Genomic DNA, 23,739 nt, shown 5'->3' on the forward strand with positions numbered 1-23,739 from the left:
CTATTATCCTGTTAATAAGACTAGAAAAGATTGAATTTGTACTAACCCCTGGTGTGCCCTGGGCGCAGGCAGCATCTGCCCGCCCCCCTCAGCAACCCAGTCCCGCGCCCGCCTGGCCCCGGCCTCGCCTGCTCCGTTCCCAGTGCCTGTAACTTTAACAGACTGAAAACTTTCTTTCAGTCTTTCTGCTGCTCTCCTCCCATTAACCCCTCGGCTGCCAGCTGGAATTTCCCAACCATTCACCCCAGTGCTGGGGCCAGCAGCTCCCTGCCCCCTTCTCCTTTTGGGCCCAGCCAAGTTTCAGCCCAGGCAGCGTGGGTGGGTGGGGAGCCAGGCAGGGAGGAAAGCGTAAGCAGCACTGGCTCTGGCTCTGGCTCTGACTCTGGCTCTGGCTCTGGAAGGAGGGAAGCCAGAGGGCTGGGAAGGGGCCAAGCCCTCGCTGGGGTTGGACTGGATGTTTCAATCTTGTGTTGCGAACTTTTCTGACACCCGGGCGCCGGCGGGCGGATGAGAGACGTGGGGAGTCAGGTGTGGACACCGCGAAGGAAGGCTGAGACCGGGACGATCCCACTAGCTCGGCCAAGGAAGGAGAACTGGAGCCAGCTCTGTGTCGGGGCTCGCACTGCTCTGGCCCAGTCGTGGGGAGGAATTTGTTTCCCCCAAGCCCCGGCAAACCATCCTTCGAGGCACGGATCGGCTGTGTGGAGCCTGCGCTGATTCGGGACCTGCCTGGACCAATTCCAGCCTCGGGACAGTTCCCAGCCCCTGGCTCTGTCCGTCAGGGCAGGGCTCCTGGCTCTGGCCCCCACCTCCCCGACCCCCCACCTCATTTCCAGGAGCTGGCGATTTGGGGGGAAATCGGAGCCGACGGCTTGTTTTGGTTGGTAGAAGATGGGCAAGGCCTGCAGGTCCCTCCTGTGTGTGCTGGTGGCCTGCTGGATGGGCACAGGCGCTGCCCAGTCGGGTGAGTACCCACCCTGAGCCCCTCCGCAGAGGCCTGGCTTCCAGGCTATGCCAGGCGCTGTGGGAAAATGCTCTGGGCCCCCAAGCAAGTCACACTGGCAAGTCTGGCTCTCCCTCAAAGGGCTGTTGGGCCGCCTGGAGGCAGGGACCCAGTGCTTGGTGGGAGCCTTTGAAATCCTTCTGGAAGGGCCTGGGCTGGAGCTCAGGACACCTGGCTCTTCTGCAGCCTCCCACGGCAAGTAGGGCAGAGCCAAGCGGCAGGATCAGGGCCATCTTCCCCTGTGCCCCACTGCATGCAGAGGCAGCTGGGTCCTAGAGGGTAGGGCAGAGGCCTGGGCCCATAGGAGACCTGGGTTCAAATCCTGACTCTGCCACAGACTCCCTGTGTGACCCTGGCCAAGTCCCTTCACCCCCACTGTGCCTCAGGTTCCCCATTTGGGGTAAGGCTCTTGCCCAGTCTCCCGGGCACGGGAAGGGCAGTAGGGTAGGCTGGGGTAGAGAGGAGGTCAGACTCTAGGACCTGCTCTCAGACTCGCTGTGCGCTTCGGGAGGCGCCCAGAGCCCACAATGAGGAGGGTTGTAGAGGTGCCTGAATAGGTGGATGCTAAAAATGGCTTTACCCCGAAGTACCCTGCGGGAAAGGGGCCTGTTCAGAGCCCAGTGGGGCTGGGACGGCAGGGGGCTGCGGGAAAGGGACCTGTTCAGAGCCCAGTGGGGCTGGGACGGCAGGGGGCTGCGGGAAAGGGGCCTGTTCAGAGCCCAGCGGGGCTGGGACGGCAGGGGGCTGCGGGAAAGGGGCCTGTTCAGAGCCCAGCGGGGCTGGGACGGCAGGGGGCTGCGGGAAAGGGGCCTGTTCAGAGCCCAGCGGGGCTGGGATAGCAGGGGATTGCAGGTCGGAGCAGAGGGGCATTGGCAGAGCTAGGGGGCAGGGCTGGGACCCAGGAGGCAGTGGGGCAGGGCTGGGGGGCACAGGCAGAGCTGGGGAGCAAGGCTGGGACCCAGGGGGCTGCGGGGCAGGGCTGAGGGGCACCGGAAGAGCTGGGGGGCTGGGCTGGGACCCAGGGGGCTGCGGGGCAGGGCTGAGGGGCACCGGCAGAGCTGGGGGGCTGGGCTGGGATCCAGGAGGTAGTGGAGCAGCGCTGAGGGGTAGAGCTGGGACCGAGGAGGTAGTGGGGCAGGGCTGAGGGGCACCAGCAGAACTGAGGGGCAGGGCTGGGACCCAGGGGGCTGTGGGGCAGGGTTGAAGGGCACCGGCAGAGCTGGGGGACAAGGCTGGGACCCAGGAGGTAGTGGGGCAGGGCTGAGGGGCACCAGCAGAACTGAGGGGCAGGGCTGGGACCCAGGGGGCTGTGGGGCAGGGTTGAGGGGCACCAGCAGAGCTGGGGGGCAAGACTGGGACCCAGGAGGTAGTGGGGCAGGGCTGAGGGGCACCGGCAGAGCTGGGGGGCTGGGATGGACCCAGGGGGCTGTGGGGCAGGGCTGAGGGGCACCAGCAGGGTGTGCTGCGCATGCCACACATGATACCTCCTGGCTGGGAGAGTTTTGCACCTGCTGCTCCCCTCAGGCGGCGGCCGGGGGCCAGGACTGCCAGGTCAGGGCTGTGGGGACACTGCTTGGACCAGCCCCCCCGCCCCACCTCTCCCGAAGGGACCCAGAGCAGCTGAGGAGCCCGCCCTGCTGACCAGGGCCAGACATCTGGGACTGGTTACTGCTGGCCAGGCGGTGCCTGTGGTGAGGCAGCCGGCCTGGACAGCCCCTGCCCTGAACCCAGGTGTCCGGGGGCCTTTCCCAGCTGCTGAGGAACTCCTCCCCAGAGCTGGGTGCATTTCAGCCCCACATTGACCTTGTGAAATGTCTTGGGCTGGGACACTCGCTGGTTGTTATGCAGTCCCTGCTAGTGCCTTGGAGCGCTGAGCTCTGCCACTCGGACACACCAGGGCGGGTCATGGTGTTCTTATTATCATCTAAGGGGCCTCAGCTGAAAGGGCCCTGTCGTGCCAGGTGCTGCCCAGACCCGAACTGAGCTCAGGGCCCCGTCATGCCGGGCGCTGCCCAGACCCCAACCGAGATCAGGGCCCCGTCACGCTGGGCACTGCCCAGACCCGAACCGAGATCAGGGCCCCGTCATCCCGGGCGCTGCCCAGACCCAAACTGAGACCAGGGCCCCATCATCCCGGGCACTGCCCAGACCCGAACTGAGATCAGGGCCCCGTCATGCCGGGCGCTGCCCATACCTGAACCGAGATGAGGGCCCCGTCATGCCGGGCGCTACCCAGACCCAAACCGAGATCAGGGCCCCGTCATGCCGGGCGCTGCCCAGACCCAAACCGAGATCAGGGCCCCGTCATGCCGGGCGCTGCCCAGACCCGAACCGAGATCAGGGCCCCGTCATCCCGGGCGCTGCCCAGACCCGAACCGAGATCAGGGCCCCGTCATGCCGGGCGCTGCCCAGACCCGAACCGAGATCAGGGCCCCGTCATCCCGGGCGCTGCCCAGACCCGAACCGAGATCAGGGCCCCGTCATGCCGGGCGCTGCCCAGACCCGAACCGAGATCAGGGCCCTGTCATGCCGGGCGCTGCCCAGACCCGAACCGAGATCAGGGCCCCGTCATGCCGGGTGCTGCCCAGAGACATGGGCCCTGCCCCGACGAGCTCCCAGTTGACCAGCCCAGAGGAGGACGATTCTCCTCATTTCCCAGAGAGATGAAGAGACTGAGCCCAGGCCCTCCAGGGCGGCAGTGGTCCAGTCCCTTCACCACTAACCCAGCCCGCCCTGGAGCCTCTGCCCAGCCCCCCATCTCTGAGCCCAGCTAGGCTGTCGGGGTGAGTCCCAGGCCCTGAAATCTCTGCAGCCACCGGGACGTGCTGGGAACGGCTGCCCGGGGGCCTGGCCCCGGCCCCTCGGCCGGAAGCTCGAAGGGGAGAAATGAAAGAGGAAATAAATACTTTTGAACCACAACAGAGGGAGGGGGCACGGGGTGTCATGCTCCAGGCCGGGTGCCTGTGTCTGATACACACAGCTGGGTGGCGGGGTTGGGGGCTGGGCTGTGCAGAGCTCTCGGGCTGCTAGGACCCACAAGCCCCCAGAGTGAGGAGCGGGGCCCTTGCCAAGTCCCATCTGCTTCCCACGCCCTGGAATGTGGCTCCCCTTCTTGAAGGGCTAAAACAGACTGGGGGGGGGAGGGATCTGGGAAGGTCCCTTCTCGAGGGGGCTGCAGAATAATCATCTGTCATTCGGCCACTGGGGAAACCGAGGCACAGGGGGCGGGCAGGGACTGTCCAAGGCAATGCAGACACTCAGTGGCCAAGCCAGGGATGGAACCCAGGTGTCCTGATTCCCAGCGCTCTGCTGTGTGCAGGCATTCAGGTGCCAGGCCTCGGGGCGGCCATGCCCACCCCATCCACCAGAGTCTGCCAGTGCGCCTGGCACGAGGCAGGCCCCTCCCACGCAATGCCGGCTCGTGCATTCCCTCCGTGCTGAGCCAGCCGAGTGCCTCCTGCCCCCCAGCCCAGGCCGCAGGGTGTCACTCTGCAGGGGGGTCTGTCACACCAGGACAAGCCCCGAACCTTGCCCCACCTTACCCAACACACCAGAGAGCAGGGCCCTCTTGACGAGCCCCCTGGGTCCACTCCCAGCAGGTGCAGCCAGTTGCATGCGTCAGGGCCAGAGCCCCAGGGGTCAGGAGGGACCTCCCCTGGAACCCGAGCCCATGGGCCAGCTCTGGCTGTAAACCAGCCTCTGTCTGGCTCTAGAACTTCAGGGCTGGTGCTGTCCCAGGGGCTCATGATGATTTACATCCCTGGGATATAGATATACACAGGGATCCCTTGCCCAGCTGAGATGCAGCTGCTTCTGAGGTGGGGCATGGGGGCTGGTTATACAGGGATCCCTCGCCCAGAGCTCAGATGCAGCCACCTCTGGGGTGGGGCATAGGGACTGGTTATCCCTGGATCCCTCACCTGGAGCTGAGGTGCAGCCACCTCTGGGGTGGGCACAGGGGCTGTTTGTACAGAGATCCAGGGAACCTGAAGTGCAGCTGCTCCCATACCCAGGGGATTCTGGGGGGGCAGCCTCTGGCACTGGACCCCTTCATCCTGTCTCTCCTCCCCCACCCACCCGCAGACTTGCACTTCCTGGAGAACCCCTCGAACCAGACCTCGTCCCTGGGCAAGGACGTGCGGCTGCGCTGCGCTGTACAGCTGAGCCAAGAGCTGCCCGAGATCAGCTGGCTGCGGGACGGGCAGGCACTGGAGCTGGCCGACAGCAACCAGGTGCAGATGCCCATAAACGAGAAGGTCTGGCTGGCCATCAGCGAGCTCAGGTGAGTAGGGGCCTGGCAAGGAGGTGTCTGGGGGGCACAGCAGCTCCTGGGGACCAGGCAGGGTCCCCCCTGCCTCCTCACAGGGCGGCTGCGTGGCCCAGTAAGGGAGGAGCCAGGATCCTGGGCCAGATGGGCCCATTGGTCGCCCCTGGGGTGGGACGCACAGGGACACGGGGCTGGTGGCCTGTCGCTCTGATCTGGGTAGCCAGGGGGGACGGGGCTGGTGGCCTGTCGCTCTGATCTGGGTAGCTGGGGGGGACGGGGCTGGTGGCCTGTCTCTCTGATCTGGGTAGCCGGGGGGGGACGGGGCTGGTGGCCCGTCGCTCTGATCTGGGTAGCCAGGGGGGACGGGGCTGGTGGCCTGTCGCTCTGATCTGGGTAGCCAGGGGGGGACGGGGCTGGTGGCCTGTCACTCTGATCTGGGTAGCCAGGGGGGACGGGGCTGGTGGCCCGTCGCTCTGATCTGGGTAGCCAGGGGGGACGGGGCTGGTGGCCCGTCGCTCTGATCTGGGTAGCTGGGGGGGGGCGGGGCTGGTGGCCTGTCGCTCTGATCTGGGTAGCCGGGGGGGACGGGGCTGGTGGCCTGTCGCTCTGATCTGGGTAGCCAGGGGGGGACGGGGCTGGTGGCCTGTCACTCTGATCTGGGTAGCTGGGGGGGACGGGGCTGGTGGCCTGTTGCTCTGATCTGGGTAGCCGGGGGGGACGCGGCTGGTGGCCCATCGCTCTGATCTGGGTAGCTGGGGGGACACGGGGCTGGTAGCCCATTGCTCTGATCTAGCGTAGCTGGGGGAGGGGAAGGTTGCTGGTGGCCTCTTGCTCTGATCTGGGTAGCCAGGGGGGATGGGGCTGGTGGCCCGTCGCTCTGATCTGGCGTAGCTGGGGGTGGGGGTTGCTGGTGGCCTGTCTCTCTGATCTGGGTAGCCGGGGGGGATGGGGCTGGTGGCTCGTCGTTCTGATCTGGCTGCCTGCGGAGGCCCCTCTGTTGGGCCCGTTGGGGAGAGATGGGGGCTGTGAGAGAGGCAGAAGAAGGGTTGCGGGGGGTGATATTGGGGGCCCCCCCCATCGTGGAGCCCATTATATCCCCTCAATAATAATTATTTGCCTTAGGTGGGCAGTCCCTAAACACCTACCTGTCCCCCACCCCTGCCCATGGCCATGTCCCTGTCTGGGGGGCGAGCAGTGGGGCTTCGCTGTGCCAGGTGGTGCCCGCCCTGCTCACGCTCCCTCTCCGCCCCGCAGCATCCCGTCCGTGCAGCTGTCAGATGTGGGCAGCTACCAGTGCGTCATGTGGGTGAATGGGGAGGAGGTGCTGTCCGATGCCGCCCACCTGGGGCTGGAAGGTGAGTGTCCCTGTGCCAGCGCAGGGGCGGGGCATGCACAGCCCTGATCCTGCCATGGGCACCACGCCAGGGGGCCTGGCATGGGGCTCAGGGCAGTGTCTGAATAAAGGGGAATGCAGCAACACTGCCTGGGTCTGCAGAGAGCCTGAGCCTGTTGCTGGGAGAGGGGGAGCTGCCCCGAGTGTGAGTGACGCAGCGACACTGCCTGGGTCTGCAGGGAGCCTGAGCCTGTCGCTGGGAGCAGGGGGAGCTGCCCTAAGTGTGAGTGATGCAGCGATGCTGCCTGGGCCTGCAGGGAGCCTGAGCCCATCGCTGGGTGGGGGGAGCTGCCCCGAGTGTGAGTGACGCAGCGACACTGCCTGGGTCTGCAGGGAGCCTGAGCCCATCGCTGGGTGGGGGGAGCTGCCCCGAGTGTGAGTGACGCAGCGACACTGCCTGGGTCTGCAGGGAGCCTGAGCCTGTCGCTGGGAGCAGGGGGAGCTGCCCTGAGTGTGAGTGACACAGCGACGCTGCCTGGGTCTGCAGAGAGCCTGAGCCCATCGCTGGGTGGGGGGAGCTGCCCTGAGTGTGAGTGACGCAGCGACGCTGCCTGGGTCTGCAGAGAGCCTGAGCCCATTGCTGAGAGTCGGGGGAGCTGCCCCAAGTGTGAGTGACGCTGCCTGGGTCTTCAGGGAGCCTGAGCCCATCGCTGGGGAGCTGCCCCAGTATCTTGATGGGGTGCTAACACCCAACCCCACTGCTCTGGGGACTCTCTGTAGGGCAGTGTGGGGAGAGGGCAGCTAGAGATGCCCCAGCTCTGGGGGGCCCCCTAGTATCCATCCAAGTAGGGGTGACACTCTGCATGGGTGGAGCCCTGGAGGATGGACTAGTCTGAATGCAGCTCTGCCCTCCCCCAGGTCTGCCCTTCTTCTCCGAGGAGCCCCAGGACCTGGAGGTGGCAGCTGACACCCCCTTCAACCTGAGCTGCAGCGCCCAGGGTCCCCCCGAGCCAGTGCGGGTCATCTGGCTGCAAGACGGGGCCCCCCTCAACTCCCTGGTGGACCCCCTGGCACAGGTGCCCTCCACGCTGGCCGTGAACGGTGAGTGTGGTGGAGGTGTCCCCTTGGGGGTGGGGGGGGTTTCCTACCGGGGGCGGGGGGCCAGAGGGCAGAGTCCCCCCAGCTGTGGACTCTATAGAACAGGGTCCTTGGGAGCGGGGGATGGGGAAGGAGGCAGAGGTGGGGGTGGGGGGAGCAGCCCGCAAAGGCGTGCGCTGGCCTCCATCTCCATTCAGTGGGGGCCCTCGCTGCTCCCCCACCCCCCGGCCCCGCTCTCAATAGGCCGCTTGTCTCCAGCCCGCGGCCCCTTTTGTCGCCTGCCTGGAAGGTGGCATCGGTCACTGGCGGCGGCTGGTTCTCCAGGGCTGAGGCTGCGGCGGGGGGCTGGCGGGCACTCTCCAGGCGTGGGAATGGCTTCTGCAATCCCAGGAGACGCTGCTGTTATTGTAGGGTTGCTGCTGGGCAGAGCTGTCCGGCCGCAGGGTGTTTACTGCAGAGTCAGCCGCTCAGGCCTGCTGTGTCAGCAGGACATGTCCCCCTGCGTGCAGCTCTCAGGGCACTTTCTACAGGGTGGAAACAGCCGGGATCCTTGTGGCACCTTAGAGACTAGCCCATGTTTGGGGGCTTAAGCTTTAAACTCACTTGGTGGGATGCCTGGCGTGGAGCATACAGGAGCAGGTATAAATACATGGGAGGAGCCTTGCCAAGGGGGGGCAGTGGAGTGACCTGCTGCTGACACTCGTACTGTCTTGTCAGCTGCTGGAAATGGGCCACCTTGATTGCATTGGCCTCGTTAGCCCTGCAGACTGATTTCCCTCCCTTGGTGTTCACCCCTTCTTGTCAACGGCCACTTTCACCTCCGCTGAATTGGCTCGGTAGCGCTGACCCCTCACACCTGCCTGTATGTTCCCCTCCAGGCATCCCACGAAGTGCGGGTAGCCCACGAAAGCTTAGGCCCAAATACATTTGCCAGTCTCGAAGGTGCCACAAACAGGGCCGGCTTTAGGCCGATTCCCCCAATTCCCCCAAATCGGGCCCCGTGCCCATGCCTAAGAGGGCCCCGCGCCCTAAAGAAGAGTGCCGAATTTTTAAAATTTTACTCACCCAGCGGCGGTCCGGGTCTTTGGCAGCACTTCGGTGGCGGGTCCTTCACTCTCTCTGGGTCTTCGGTGGCATTTCGGTGGCGGGTCCTTCACTCTCTCTGGGTCTTCGGTGGCGTTTCGGCAGCGGGTCCTTCACTAGCTTTGGGTCTTTGGCAGCACTTCGGTGGCGGGTCCTTCACTCTCTCTGGGTCTTCGGTGGCATTTCGGTGGCGGGTCCTTCACTCTCTCTGGGTCTTCGGTGGCATTTCGGTGGCGGGTCCTTCACTCTCTCTGGGTCTTCGGTGGCGTTTCGGTGGCGGGTCCTTCACTCTCTCTGGGTCTTCGGTGGCATTTCGGTGGCGGGTCCTTCACTAGCTTTGGGTCTTCGGTGGCATTTCGGTGGCGGGTCCTTCACTCTCTCTGGGTCTTCGGTGGCGTTTCGGCAGCGGGTCCTTCACTAGCTTTGGGTCTTCGGTGGCATTTCGGTGGCGGGTCCTTCACTCGCTCCGGATCTTTGGCAGCATTTCAGCGGCGGGTCCTTCAGTGCCGCGGAAGACCCAGAGCGAGTGAAGGACGTGCCGCTGAAGACCCAGACCACCTCCGGGTATTCAGATTGGGCCCCGCACTTCCTAAAGCCGGCCCTGGCCACAAGGACCCTCATTGTTTTTGCTGATACAGACAAACACAGCTCCCGGATCAGGACCAAGGAGTGTGCCCCATTGGCCGTGTGCACCATGTCCAGGGCCCCGAAGCCAGAAGGAGCAGGGCCCCTACCCGGGTACCTGCCAGTCCCAGCCCCTCCTCTTCCCCCCGCCCCAGCCCCCACGGACGTGGCCAGCCCGGCTCTGCTGACTCAGGCTGGGGGAATGGGCAGCAGATGCCGGAGGTGACCGGGGTGTGAGTCAGGCACCCGTCCCAGCCAGGCTGGGGGAGGAGGGACAGGAGAGGGGCTGAGATGGGGAATGGGGGGCTCTAGAGCAGCACGGTTGGGGGGGGTGCAGCGGCACCAGGTGCAGTGCTGGGCTGGGACATGTCCCTCCCGGGCAGACCCAGCTGGTGGGTCAGGGCACAGCCCGCTCCGGCTGGTGCCACCACAGGGCCCGGCGTGGTAGCAGTGTCCATTGCATGGCGTGGGAGGGCTGGGAGTGATAGTCCAGCCGCCTTGTCCCCCACCCTCCAGGCTGGGAGGGGAGGGGGTCGCTGCAGAACCCCGCAGGGGAAGGGAGTGGCAGTGCTGGCGGGTGCATGGAGCGCGCAGAGGGGGCTGGGAATGGAAAAGCAGTGGTGGGAGGGGCAGGGGAACAGGGGAGTGGGCAGGGGGTGCAGTCCTAGGGGGGCTGGGGGCAGGGCAACTGTGGTGAACACGGAAGGTGGGGGCAGGGGGGCCAGGGCAAGGGGTGAATGTAGAACATGGGGGGCTATGGCAGGGTTGGCACGGGGGGGCCACAGGGGATGCAAATCCCTGGAGATTGTTTTTCCCTGCCGCCCCTGGGCAATGGTTCTGGGGCTGGCTCCCAACCCCCCTCAGTCCAGCCCCCAGCCCTGTCTGAGGTCCCTGCACTGGGGCTGCGGCCAGGGAGCCAGACCCGGAAATGCCGACCACATGGCGGGGGCTGGGGACTGACATACCAGCCCTGGCCAAGCCGGCTGGGAGGGAGCCTGGGCCCCAGATGTGCCGGGGAGGAGGGGGGCACTGCCAGGCTGGGAGAGGGGGGGCTGTGGGAAGCTGGTTCCGCTCGCTCTGACGCCCCGGGCAGGCGCCGGCTGAGTTCCTGGAGCACAGTGTGGACAGACACACGCCGAGCTGCCCTGCCCCCTCTGCCCCCTGCCCGGCCGGGGCAGCCTGCCTGGGACTGCACTGCCTGGTGCACTGGGGTGAGGGGGCTGGGGACCCCTCCCATCACTGCACAGTCCCCCAGGCTAGGCAGGGGAGCAGGGAGTGGGGAGGTGCCAGGGACTTGGAGGGGACTGAGGGGAACTGGGAATTTGCCCCACAGCCGCTCCCTGCTAGTGGCCCGTCCCGGCCTCCTGAGCAATCTGGCCTTGGGCTGAAGACCCAGCACCCCCCGTGCCCAGTGCCCCTTCCCCCAGTCCCTGCGGGGGACGCCCTGATAAGCTGGAGGCGCCATGACCTTGGGGGACGGGAGGAGGCTGCAGGAGCCAGCGCTGGGAACAGAGAGGGATGGGAACACTTGGCACTGACACCCCCTCGCCCAGACAGAGCCGGCCAGGAAAGCTGGGCCAGGGAGCGGGGCGGGGGTCAGTAGGGGGGTGCTGTGGGTCGGGAGTGAGGAACAGCATGGGGGGGTAGGCCTGCAATGGCGGAGGGCTGCGGGTGGGGGTGAGGGGCACCAGGGTGGCAGGGGGATGTGGGTCAGGGGTGAGGGGCACCAGGGTGGCAGGGGGCTGCGGGTCGGGGTGAGGGGCACCAGGGTGGCAGGGGGCTGCGGGTCAGGGGTGAGGGGCACCAGGGTGGCAGGGGGCTGCGGGTCGGGGTGAGGGGCACCAGGGTGGCAGGGGGATGTGGGTCAGGGGTGAGGGGCACCAGGGTGGCAGGGGGCTGCGGGTCGGGGTGAGGGGCACCAGGGTGGCAGGGGGATGTGGGTCAGGGGTGAGGGGCACCAGGGTGGCAGGGGGCTGCGGGTCGGGGTGAGGGGCACCAGGGTCGCAGGGGGATGTGGGTCAGGGGTGAGGGGCACCAGGGTGGCAGGGGGCTGCGGGTCGGGGGTGAGGGGCACTGGGGGGTAGCCTGGTCCCTTTGCCCCATGCTCTTATCCCCTCCCCCTGCTTTGTCCCTTCCAGGCCTGAACAGAAGCGCCTCGTTCTCCTGTGAAGCCCACAATGCCAAGGGTGTGGCCACCTCCCGGACCGCGGCCATGACAGGTGAGGGGGCCGGGCCCTGCCCTGCACTGCGGATCGGGCCCTGGGAGCCCGCGGCCGCTAGGCTCCCCACTGCACTGGAGGAGGGCGTGTCCCAGGTTGCTGGGAGGGGCAAGCCCCTGCCTCAATTCCCCCATGAGCCCCCAGAGGGTCTCTCAGGATAACCCCCCCTGCCCAGCCGCTATGCCCTGGAGCACAGGCTGAGGCAGCCCCTGAGCCCTCCCCCATATGCTGCCCACAGTGGTCCCCCAGCGGCCGAGGAGCGTGGTGCTGGTGACGCGCAGTGAGAACGCCCTGGAGGTGGGCTGGGAGCCGGGGGCCAGCGGGGCGTCGCCCCTCAGCATCTGCACCGTCCAGGTACGCTCGGCCTGGGGCTGGTCCGGGGGGATCAGGGCCCGGAGCACATAGGATGGGGGGCCTGAGCACACGGGGGGCTGATCCATGGGGATCGGGGCTCTTAAGGGGCAGAGCACATGGGATGGGGGGCCTGAGCACACGGGGGGCTGATCTGTGAGGATCGGGGCTCTTAAGGGGCAGAGCACATGGGATGGGGGGCCAGAGCACACAGGGGGCTGATCCGTGGGGATTGGGGCTCTTAGGGGGCTGAGCACACGCGATGCGGGGGCTGAGCACACGGGGGGCTGATCGGTGAGGATCGGGGCTCTTAAGGGGCAGAGCACATGGGATGGGGGGCCAGAGCACACAGGGGGTGATCCGTGGGGATTGGGGCTCTTAGGGGGCTGAGCACACGGGATGCGGGGGCTGAGCACACGGGGGGCTGATCGGTGAGGATCGGGGCTCTTAAGGGGCAGAGCACATGGGATGGGGGGCCTGAGCACACGGGGGGCTGATCTGTGGGGATTGGGGCTCTAAAGGGGCTGAGCACACGGGATGCAGGGGCTGAGCACATGGGGGGCTGATCCGTGGGGATCGGGGCTCTTAGGAGGTTGAGCACACGGAATGCGGGGGCTGAGCACACGGGGGGCTGATCTGTGAGGATAGGGGCTCTTAAGGGGAGAGCACATGGGATGGGGGGCCTGAGCACACGGGGGGCTGATCCGTGGGGATTGGGGCTCTTAAGGGGCTGAGCACACGGAATGCGGGGGCTGAGCACACAGGGGGCTGATCCGTGGGGATTGGGGCTCTTAGGGGGCTGAGCACACGGGATGCGGGGGCTGAGCACATGGGGGGCTGATCCGTGGGGATCGGGGCTCTTAGGAGGTTGAGCACATGGAATGCGGGGGCTGAGCACACGGGGGGCTGATCTGTGAGGATAGGGGCTCTTAGGGGGCTGAGCACATGGGATGGGGGGGCTGAGCACACGGGGGGCTGATCCGTGAAGATCGGGGCTCTTAGGGGGCTGAGCACACGGGATGCGGGGGCTGAGCACACGGGGGGCTGATCTGTGAGGATAGGGGCTCTTAAGGGCAGAGCACATGGGATGGGGGGCCTGAGCACACGGGGGGCTGATCTGTGAGGATCGGGGCTCTTAAGGGGCAGAGCACATGGGATGGGGGGCCAGAGCACACAGGGGGCTGATCAGTGGGGATTGGGGCTCTTAGGGGGCTGAGCACACGCGATGCGGGGGCTGAGCACACGGGGGGCTGATCGGTGAGGATCGGGGCTCTTAAGGGGCAGAGCACATGGGATGGGGGGCCAGAGCACACAGGGGGTGATCCGTGGGGATTGGGGCTCTTAGGAGGTTGAGCACACGGAATGCGGGGGCTGAGCACACGGGGGGCTGATCTGTGAGGATAGGGGCTCTTAAGGGGAGAGCACATGGGATGGGGGGCCTGAGCACACGGGGGGCTGATCCGTGGGGATTGGGGCTCTTAAGGGGCTGAGCACACGGAATGCGGGGGCTGAGCACACAGGGGGCTGATCCGTGGGGATTGGGGCTCTTAGGGGGCTGAGCACACGGGATGCGGGGGCTGAGCACATGGGGGGCTGATCCGTGGGGATCGGGGCTCTTAGGAGGTTGAGCACATGGAATGCGGGGGCTGAGCACACGGGGGGCTGATCTGTGAGGATAGGGGCTCTTAGGGGGCTGAGCACATGGGATGGGGGGGCTGAGCACACGGGGGGCTGATCCGTGAAGATCGGGGCTCTTAGGGGGCTGAGCACACGGGATGCGGGGGCTGAGCACACGGGGGGCTGATCTGTGAGGATAGGGGCTCTTAAGGGCAGAGCACATGGGATGGGGGGCCTGAGCACACAGGGGGCTGATCTGTGGGGATCGGGGCTCTTAGGGGGCTGAGCACACGGGATGCGGGGGCTGAGCACACGGGGGGCTGATCCGTGAGGATCGGGGCTCTTAGGGGGCTGAGCACACGGGATGCGGGGGCTGAGCACATGGGGGACTGATCCATGGGGATCGGAGCCCTGAGTACACAGGATGGGGGCCCCGGGGAGCTGAGCGCACAGGCTGGCTCCGGGATTGGGGGGATGTTATGGGGGTGAATATCCTTAGCAGGGAAGGGAGTGGTCACATGGGGGGTTAAGCAGGTGGGGGGAAGGTGACACGGAGGGCAGCTGGCCCCCTATTTCCTGTGTTCCCCCCCCCCGAGAAAGAGGAAGTGCAAGTTGCTGAGTGCCCGGATTTGGGTTTTATGAAAGAATCCAGCTTCCCACTTCTGCTTTCCCCAGAGCCCGGACGTCCCGTCCCCCTACCCGAGGCAGGCTGTGACGCCCCCCCCACCCCACTCCCGGCTGTGTCTGCTGCCCAGCCCGGTGTGCCCAGGAAAACGAAACTGGGGAGGGGAAGGGAGTTTCCATGGGGGGACCATTGCCCCGCCCTGCCATCCTTCAGCCTCCTGCGATGGGGATGGAGCTGAGAAACCTTCTCTCCCTCCCCTGCCATGGGGCTGGGGAGTCAGGACCAGCCCAGCAGTGAATGCAGATAGTGGCCAAGTTCTGGGCGCGGGGGCTCTGGGCCGCCCCACTGGTGTGAGAACCGCCTCCTCTGCAGCCTGGATCTGCCTAGCTCTGCTCTCCCAGGAATGGGGGTCAGGGGCCTGGGGGCATCCCGTGGCTTGCAAGGGGGATTGAAGAGGAACCTGGACACCTGCAGGCAGGGAAGGGGGCACCCCAGGCTGGGCACCACCCCCACTAATGCCCCACTGTCTCCTCCAGGCTGTGCGCACCGACCAGGACCTCAGCACTGTCCCCCCCGAGGCCATGTACAACCAGAATCTCAACGTGCCGCCCTTCCGCCACCTCATCCAGGGGCTGGCACCCTTTGCCTCCTACCACGTCCGCGTGGCCTGCCGCAGCGAGGCCGGCGCCTCCCGCTGGACCCACTGGGTGCTCATGGAGACCCTGGAAGGGGGTGAGGGGTGTCAACAGGCCCGGGGAGCTGAGCAGGGAGGGCAGTGGGGTCTAGTGGTTAGAGGGGGCGGCTGGGTGCCAGGACTCCTGGGTTCCATCCCTGTCTCTGGGAGGGGAGTGGGGTCTAGTGGTTAGAGGGGGATGGCTGGGTGCCAGGACTCCTGGGTTCCATCCCCGGCTCTGGGCTGGGAGTGGGGTCTAGTGGTTAGTGCATTTTGAACCACCTTGCCCAGTGCCAGCTGGGCATTCACTGACTCATCACGTGGTATCCCCATGACTAAGTGCCCGGTTTCCTGGGGGCCTGGATTCCTGGGTTCGCTCGGTCAGGTCCCCGCTGGGACAGGATGGAGCAGGGGGTGCTATCCTGGCCCCCCAAGGCCGCTCTGCATGTTGGAGCAGAGGCGGGCAGGGTTGGGCTCAGGAATGTTTCGCTCCGATATGGGGCTTTGTGCAGTGCCAAGACAAACACAGGGGCAGGGCTGGGGGGGCTCTGTTCCCACGGGGGGGGTCCCCTGGGAACGCAGCTGCCCCAGTGCCTCATGGGGGAGTTCTGCTCCAGGACAGGGCCCTGCCCCCCCAGGGGACGGGCCTGGAGAGGGGCAGCCCCTGGGTGACGTGTCTGTGCCCCCTGGCAGCGCCCTGTGCCCCGCCGGAGAACGTCACAGCCTTCCAGAACGGCAGCCGGGCCACGGTGCATTGGCTGGAGCCACGCGGGCCACTCGGCGGGATCCTGCGTGGGTACAGGCTGGCCTATCAGAGCCCCGGTTCGCCCGAGGTGAGCACGCCCCCCTGCTCCCCCGGGACCCTGGCCTGCCCGCTGAGGAGAACCCACCAGCTCGCCACCGCCCCCTAAGCTAGCCCCCACCACCATCCTGGCCCCCTTGCCCCAGCAAGCACCCCACGCTGGCGCCAGATCGGGGCCAGTGCCCCTAGTGGGGGAAAGGCCCCATTCCCCACCCCCCTGCGCCCGCCACTTCCCTGCCCTGGGGCCAGATCAGGGCCAGTGCCCCTAGAGGGGACAGGTCCCATTCCCCACCCCCCTGAGCCAGACACTTCCCTGCCCTGGGGCCAGATCAGGGCCAGTGCCCCTAGAGGAGATAGGCCCCTGCCCCATCCCTCCCCCCCCCACTGCCAGCCAGTCCCTGCCCTGGGGCCACATTGGGGCCAGCACCACCTGGAGGGGGCAGGCCCCATGCCCCATTCCCTGCCGCCTGAGCCGGCCAGTCCCTGGGGCCAGCGCCCGTAGAGGGAAAAGCCCAGTGTCCCAGCCCTGGCTAACCCCGCTCCCCGGCAGGTGGTGGTGGATGTGGGGCTGACCACCGAGAAGACCCTGGAGCTGGTCTCAGAGGTGCAGAACCTGATGGTGCGGGTGGCGTCATACACCAGCGCCGGGGACGGGCCCTGGAGCGACGCCGTCATGGTCTCCCCATCCCGTGAGTGCTGGGGGACTGGGCCGGGTGAGGGACCAGCCGTGGGGTGGGCTCTCCCATCACACTGCAGCCCCACAGAGGCCGGGCTAACCTGGGGGGGGGGCTGACGCTTGCAAACCCAGGGATGGCTCTGATCCAGGTCTGTGGTTCTGAACTGGGTCCCCTGGTGCTGACCCAGGTCCCTTGGTTCCGAACTGGGTCCTCTGGCGCCGACCAGGGTCCCGTGGTTCTGAACTGTCCCCCAGCGCCGACCCGGGGCCTGTAGTTCTGAACTGTCCTCCGGTGCCGATCTGGATCCTGTGGTTCTGAACTGGGTCCCCTGGCTCCGACCCAGGTCCAGGGGTTCTGAACTGGGTCCTCGGGCTCTGACCCGGGTCCGGGGTTCTGAACTGGGTCCTCCGGCTCCGACCTGGGTCCTGTGGTTCTGAACTGTCCCCTGGCGCCAACTCGGGTCCCGTGGTTCTGAACTGGGTCCCCCAGCTCCGACACGGGTCCCGTGGTTCTGAACTGTGTCACGGAGCCACCGGGCGATGCTCTGGAACTGCTCCCCACCAAGCCAGGCAGGACTTTGGGGAGCCTCCTCTCCCTTGGAGCAGACTTGTTCAGGGCAAGAAGCTCCCACGGCTTCACCTCCTGGGTCTCTCCTTGGAGCATTCAGCATCCTCTGCCCCTCCGTGCGCTTCCCACAGCGAGTCACCCCAGGGGGGTCCTGGGGAAGCCACAGGTCCTGCACCCCCACTTTGCAGTCAGATGTGACTCTCAGCCAGCCAGTAACACAGAGGTTTATTCGATGACAGGAACAGGGTCTAAAACAGAGCTTGTAGGTACAGAGAATGGGACCCCTCAGCCGGGTCCATTCTGGGGGGCAGTGAGCCAGACCCCCACGTCTGCCCTCACTCCTCGTCCCCAGCCCGCTCCAGACTGACACCCCTCCAGCCCCTCCTCTCTGCTCAGCCCCTTTCCCAGGCCAGGAGGTCACCTGATCTCTTTGTCTCCAACACCTTCAGTTGGCACCTTTGCAGGGGGGGGCCCAGGCCATCAGTTGCTAGGAGACAGAGTGCCAGGCATTTAGGGGCACTGGCCCTTTGTTCTGCAGCAATCACACCCCCTGATCCCACCACCTAGGTATTAAGAACTGCACAGGGGACACTGAGGCACCAACACAGTATTCAGAGAAAACATTAAGAACATTCCCAGTTCATCACAAACTGTCCCCCGGTGCTGACCCGGGTCCCGTGGTTCGGAACTGGGTCTCCCAGCTCCGACCCAGGTCCCGTGGTTCTGAACTGTCCCCAGTGCCGACCCGGGTCTCATGGTTCTGAACTGTCCCCAGTGCCGACCCGGGTCTCGGGGTTCTGTGTTGGAGCGATTTCTTGCTAACGGCAGTGTTTTGATTTCTTGCAAACCCAGAACCAAGACTGGTTCCAATCCAGGTCCCATTTCAGGCTCAAAATCCCCTGGACCAGCTGGTTGGGCGACGTAGTGCACTGGCCCCTAAACACGTGCCCCTGGCCTGCCCCCCACAGCTTACGGCACCTCTCTTCTCTCTCCCCTTTGCAGATCCCCTCGCCCCACAGACCGAGCAAGGTGAGGAGCCCCCCACCCTCTCCCTCTGCCCTGCCCCCTCCACCCCCTCCACCCCACTGCCTGCCCAGTCCTGCAGGACGTTGGGGTCAGATCTTACAGGGATCTGTGGGGATCCAGCGCTGGGGGTAGGCACCTGACGGGCTAATTCTCCCCACCTTGGGTGCAGCCTCCAAGTGACTCAGCCCTGCCCCCTGCAGGGAGCAGGTTTGGTCTGGTGGAGCTGGGGGGTTGGGGAGCCCAAGGGGAGCCTGGCTCCCGGGCGGGTCCATGGGCGGGGCCTGGGGGGGGGCCTGGGGCAGATCCACAGATCACCCGGCTGCCCCCCTCCAACCCAGCTAACCCTACACCTTGGCCGTGCAGTGAGGGAGACTGTGGCCCCTGCCTTCTCGTGGCACTGGTGGGCTGTGATCCTGGCCGTGGGCCTGGCCGTGGCCTTCGCCATCTTCTTCGTCCTCGTCCTGGCCCGGCTGCGCAAGAAGGAGACGCGGTTTGGGTGAGCGGGGAGCAGAATGGGGGCTGGGAGTGGGCCAGTGGGGAAAGGGGCAGAGAATGGGGCACGGGGCCTGTCCCCTCTAGCGGGCGCCGGCTCCCATCCAGCCCCAGGGCGGGGACTGGCTGGCTCGGGGGTGGGAATGGGGCAGGGGCCTGGCCCCTCTAGCTGGCACTGGCTCCCATCCAGCCCGAGGAAGGGACTGGCTGGCTCAGGAGGGTGGGAATGGGGCAGGGGCCTGTCGCCTGTAGCAGGCACCAGCTCCCGTCCAGCCCGAGGGCAGGGACTGGCTGGCTCAGGAGGGTGGGAATGGGGCAGGGGCCTGTCGCCTGTAGCAGGCGCCGGCTCCCGTCCAGCCCGAGGGCGGGGACTGGCTGGCTCAGGAGGGTGGGAATGGGGCAGGGGCCTGGCCCCTCTAGCTGGCGCCGGCTCCCGTCCAGCCCGAGGGCAGGGACTGGCTGGCTCAGGAGGGTGGGAATGGGGCAGGGGCCTGTCGCCTGTAGCAGGCGCCGGCTCCCGTCCAGCCCGAGGGCAGGGACTGGCTGGCTCAGGAGGGTGGGAATGGGGCAGGGGCCTGTCGCCTGTAGCAGGCGCCGGCTCCCGTCCAGCCCGAGGGCAGGGACTGGCTGGCTCAGGAGGGTGGGAATGGGGCAGGGGCCTGTCGCCTGTAGCAGGCGCCGGCTCCCGTCCAGCCCGAGGGCAGGGACTGGCTGGCTCAGGAGGGCGGGAATGGGGCAGGGGCCTGTCGCCTGTAGCAGGCACCAGCTCCCGTCCAGCCCGAGGGCAGGGACTGGCTGGCTCAGGAGGGTGGGAATGGGGCAGGGCCTGGCCCCTCTAGCTGGCGCCGGCTCCCGTCCAGCCCGAGGGCAGGGACTGGCTGGCTCAGGAGGGTGGGAACGGGGCAGGGGCCTGTCGCCTGTAGCAGGTGCCGGCTCCCACCCGGCCCCAGGGCAGGGACTGGCTGGCTTCGGGGTCCAGATGTTGCAGGCTGGGGTCTCTCACCGGCTGTCACCCCCCGAGCAGGGAGGCCTTTGAACCCCGAGTGGAGCAGGGAGAGCTGGTGGTCCATTACCGTGTCCGCAAGTCGTATAGCCGCAGGACCACGGAGGCCACGCGTGAGTACCTCGCCTGCCACGCCCCGGCCCACGGCTCGCCCCACTCGCCAGGACCTGACAGTCAACCTAGGGCCAGCCTGCAGCCAGGCAGGTCCCGGCTGCCCCATTGTACTCTGGGCATCTCCGAGAGCATGGCCCAGAGACTCGGGCGCCACGCGGCTCCAGACACCTGGGTTCCTATCCTGGTTTTACTGCTGGCTGGCAGGCTGCCGCTGGGCCAGTCCTTGGCCCTCTCCAGGCCTCGTTCCCTCCACCCCTGGTTCAGACGGAGAGTTGGCTGGGCGGCGCCTGGCGCGACAAGGCCCCAATCTCAGCCAGGGTCTGGGCAGCGTCCAGCACGATGGGGCCTTGATCTCGGTTGGGGTCTGGGCGGCGCCTGCCACGACGAGACCCCGATCTTGGCCAGGGTCTGGGCAGCACCTGGCGTGATGGGGCCCCAATCTCGGCCAGGGTCTGGGGAGAGCCCGGCGCGACAGGGCCCCACTCTCGACTGGGGTCTGGGCGGCGCCCGGCCCGATGGGGCCCTGATCTCGGCCGGGGTCTGGGCAGCGCCCGGCCCGACGGGGCCCTGATCTCGGCCGGGGTCTGGGCAGCGCCCGGCCCGACAGGGCCCTGATCTCGGCCGGGGTCTGGGCAGCACCCGGCCCGACGGGGCCCTCATCTCGGCCGGGGTCTGGGCGGCGCCCGGCCCGACAGGGCCCTGATCTCGGCCGGGGTCTGGGGGCGCCCGGGCAGCGCCCAGCCCGACGGGGCCCTGATCTCGGCCGGGGTCTGGGCAGCGCCCGGCCCGACAGGGCCCTGATCTCGGCCGGGGTCTGGGCAGCGCCCGGCCCGACAGGGCCCTGATCTCGGCCGGGGTCTGGGCAGCGCCCGGCCCGACAGGGCCCTGATCTCGGCCGGGGTCTGGGCAGCACCCAGCCCAACGGGGCCCTGATCTCGGCCGGGGTCTGGGCAGCTCCCGGCCCGACAGGGCCCTGATCTCGGCCGGGGTCTGGGCAGCACCCGGCCCGACGGGGCCCTGATCTCGGCCGGGGTCTGGGCAGCGCCCGGCGCGACGGGGCCCTGATCTCAGCCGGGGTCTGGGCAGCGCCCGGCGCGACGGGGCCCTGATCTTGGCCGGGGTCTGGACGATGCCTGGCGCGACGGAGCCCTGATCTCGGCCGGGGTCTGGGCAGCACCTGGCGTGATGGGGCCCCAATCTCGGCCAGGGTCTGGGCAGAGCCCGGCGCGACGGGGCCCTGATCTTGGCCGGGGTCTGGACGATGCCTGGCGCGACGGGGCCCCGATTTCAGCCAAGGTCTGGGCAGCGCCCGGCACGACGGGGCCCTGTTCTCGGCCAGGGTCTGGGGGGTGCCCGGCACGACGGGGCCCTGATCTCTGCCAAGGTCTGGGGGGTGCCCGGCACGACGGGGCCCTGTTCTCGGCCAGGGTCTGGGCCCCGTCCTTACCACGCTGGAGCCTGACCCCTTGTCCCCGTCCTTGTGCCGCAGTGAACAGCCTGGGCATCAGTGAGGACCTGAAGGAGAAGCTGCGAGATGTGATGGTGGATCGGCACAAGGTGGCCCTGGGGAAGACCCTTGGTGAAGGTAGGGGGCTTGCACCCCATGCTGGAGGGCAGCAATGCATTGTGGGATCTGCTACCCCTCGATGGATCCATTGGGGTTGGCGGGTTCCCCCCATGTGGCCCAGGGAGCCAGGCAGGCGGGGTGCTGGGGGCTGCAGGCCAGGTTCCCCACACGCCACCAACGTGGCCAGGGAGCTCCGGCTTTGGAAAGTTGTGAGCCAGGCTGGAAAAGCCCCTGGCTCGCGGCTCCAGCGCTCCCAGGTTTCCGGTCCCCACCCCGGCCCAATTCCACAGCCTCATCCAGCTCCCGGCTTGAGCAAGATTTTCCCCAAGCTGCTCCCTCGCCGTGGAGCGGATGTAACCCGTTCTGGGCACATTACCCCCTGTTGTTGGTACAGAGATCCGGGGTGGGGGGTGCCCCCTGCTGTCGGCACAGAGATCCTTGGGGGGGTGCCCCCTGCTGTCAGGACAGAGATCAGGGGGGGCCCCCTGCTGGCAAGGCTGTGCACTGCTGGGTGTGTGCTCTGCTGGATGTGTGTGTGCGTGTGCACTGCTGTGTGTGTGTGCACTGCTCTGTGTGTATGTGCATGTGCACTGCTCTGTATGTGTGCACTGCTGTGTGTGTGTGCATGTGCACTGCTGCGTGTGTGTGCACTGCTCTGTGTGTGTGTGTGTGCACTGCTCTGTATGTGTGCACTGCTCTGTGTGTGTGTGTGTGCATGCACAAGCTGCTGCCCAGGGAATGGCCGTGCCGTGTGTCCCAGCCCCCGCACTGCCGGGGATCTCATAGCTTCTCTGCCTCCGGCTTCCCCAGGCGAGTTCGGCTCCGTCATGGAAGGGCAGCTCAACCAGGACGACAGCGTCCTCAAGGTGGCCGTCAAGACCATGAAGAGTAAGTGTGTGGCAGGCGCCTGGGGGGCTGGCGAGACCCTGGGACCCTCCCTCCCCCCAGAACCCCCTCTCCTCTTGCCTCCCTAATGGGCCCCCTCCTCCCCAGGGTCCCCTCCTCTGCTCCCTCCCCTCCCCTGCGGCTCTGCCCTGGTGTCCGTGGCTCTGGCATCACCCCCCCCCCGTGTTCCCCGCAGTCGCCATCTGCACCCGCAGCGAGATGGAGGATTTCCTGAGCGAGGCCGTCTGCATGAAGGAGTTCGACCATCCCAACGTCATGAAGCTCCTGGGTGAGAGCCCCTCTCCTGGGCACAGCACCCACAGGGTTAAGGGGGGGTGGAGGAGCAGGGTGCCCCGTACGCCGGGCCGGGGGATGTCACTGCGATGGCCTGGGAAAGCAGAGGGGGGGGGGGGGCTGGGGCCCCAGGGGGCGGGAGGTTTCCCTGGGAAAGCAGATGTGGGAGGGAGAGACGGGAACTCGGGACAGCTGCCAGGGGAATTGGCACAGGCTGTGCCGGGCCAGCACCCTGCGCCAGGCTGGATTCCCTCCCTCGCTGCGTCACGCCTCAGCTGCACAGGGCCTGGGTTCATGTCCGGCCTCCAGCAGTGCCCCTGGGCGACCCAGGCCGCGGTGCCCGGCCACAGAGCGGAGCCTGCACTCCTGGCCAGGCCGGGAGCTCAGCCCGCGGGTCCCCAGGTGCTACCCACATGCCCCTAGTGAGGTCACTGGAGCCCCCTGGCCACATGGAGCAACTGACCACCAATCCGGGGGACGGACTCACCCACCACCTGGAACCCAGGAGTCCTGGCTCCCAGCCCCCTGCTCCAACCCCCTTAACCTCATTCCCCTCCCAGAGCCTGGGAGAGAATCCAGGAGTCCTGGCTCTGAGCCCCCTGCTTCAACGCCCTACACCCCACTTCCCTCCCAGAGCCTGGGAGAGAACCCAGGAGTTCTGGCTCCCAGCCCCCTGCCTCAACCCCCTACACCCCACTCCCCTCCCAGAGCCGGGGAAAGAACCCAGGAGTCCTGGCTCCGAGCCCCCTGCTCCAACCCCCTACACCCCACTCCCCTCCCAGAGCCTGGGAGAGAACCCAGGAGTCCTGGCTCCCAGCTCCCTTCCCACTCCTTCATTTTGGATTGGGATCTAACCTTGTCTTGGTGGCCCTGTTCCATCTGGGGGGCTGGGATCCAGGGGGAGTCTTGGGGTGGTAATCCAGGGGCTTTGAGATCCCTGGGAGGCTGAGATTCAGGGGGGCTGGGATCCTGGGGGTGGGTATTTGAGGGGTGTGGGATTCAGGGCGCCTGGGATCTAGGGGGGTGGGTATATGGAGGGGCTGGGATCTGGCGGGGCTGGGACCCCAGGGGCAGGTCTTACGGCCGCTCTGCTCCCTCTCGGCAGGGGTGTGTCTGCAGAGCACGGAGAGCGAGGGCTACCCCTCGCCTGTCGTCATCCTGCCCTTCATGAAACACGGCGACCTGCACAGCTTCCTGCTCTACTCCCGGCTCGGGGACAGCCCCCTGGTGAGTGCGCCGCGGCCCCCGGCCCCGGCCCCGGCCCCAACCCCGACCCCGGCGCCTCCCCAGCCCCGCCACCACCCAGCCCTGCCGCCACCCCAGCCCCACTGCCACCCCACCCTGGCCACTGCCCCGGCGCCTCCCTAGCCCTGCCGCCACCCCACCCCAGCCACTGCCACGGCCCCTCCCCAGCCCCGC

The 23,739-nt window shown here is 67.1% G+C and overlaps 1 protein-coding gene across 1 annotated transcript in view; it reads left to right on the forward strand.

The window, feature by feature from the left end:
* Positions 1-355: 355 nt before the first annotated feature.
* AXL (AXL receptor tyrosine kinase) overlaps positions 356-23,739 on the forward strand; it is a 29,919-nt gene continuing 6,535 nt past the window's right edge. Inside the window, exons 1-16 of the mRNA XM_030546750.1 lie at positions 356-964; positions 5,087-5,285; positions 6,525-6,625; positions 7,522-7,704; positions 11,547-11,627; positions 11,866-11,981; positions 14,757-14,952; positions 15,587-15,726; positions 16,246-16,384; positions 17,942-17,968; positions 18,329-18,461; positions 19,482-19,573; positions 21,064-21,159; positions 21,952-22,029; positions 22,223-22,315; positions 23,426-23,547. Coding sequence (XP_030402610.1) covers positions 892-964; positions 5,087-5,285; positions 6,525-6,625; positions 7,522-7,704; positions 11,547-11,627; positions 11,866-11,981; positions 14,757-14,952; positions 15,587-15,726; positions 16,246-16,384; positions 17,942-17,968; positions 18,329-18,461; positions 19,482-19,573; positions 21,064-21,159; positions 21,952-22,029; positions 22,223-22,315; positions 23,426-23,547 — 1,869 coding nt within the window. The 5' untranslated portion in view covers positions 356-891. The remainder of the gene's footprint in view (positions 965-5,086; positions 5,286-6,524; positions 6,626-7,521; positions 7,705-11,546; positions 11,628-11,865; positions 11,982-14,756; positions 14,953-15,586; positions 15,727-16,245; positions 16,385-17,941; positions 17,969-18,328; positions 18,462-19,481; positions 19,574-21,063; positions 21,160-21,951; positions 22,030-22,222; positions 22,316-23,425; positions 23,548-23,739) is intronic.

Source organism: Gopherus evgoodei, unplaced genomic scaffold, assembly GCF_007399415.2.
Source record: "Gopherus evgoodei ecotype Sinaloan lineage unplaced genomic scaffold, rGopEvg1_v1.p scaffold_48_arrow_ctg1, whole genome shotgun sequence".
Classification (NCBI taxonomy): domain Eukaryota; kingdom Metazoa; phylum Chordata; order Testudines; family Testudinidae; genus Gopherus; species Gopherus evgoodei.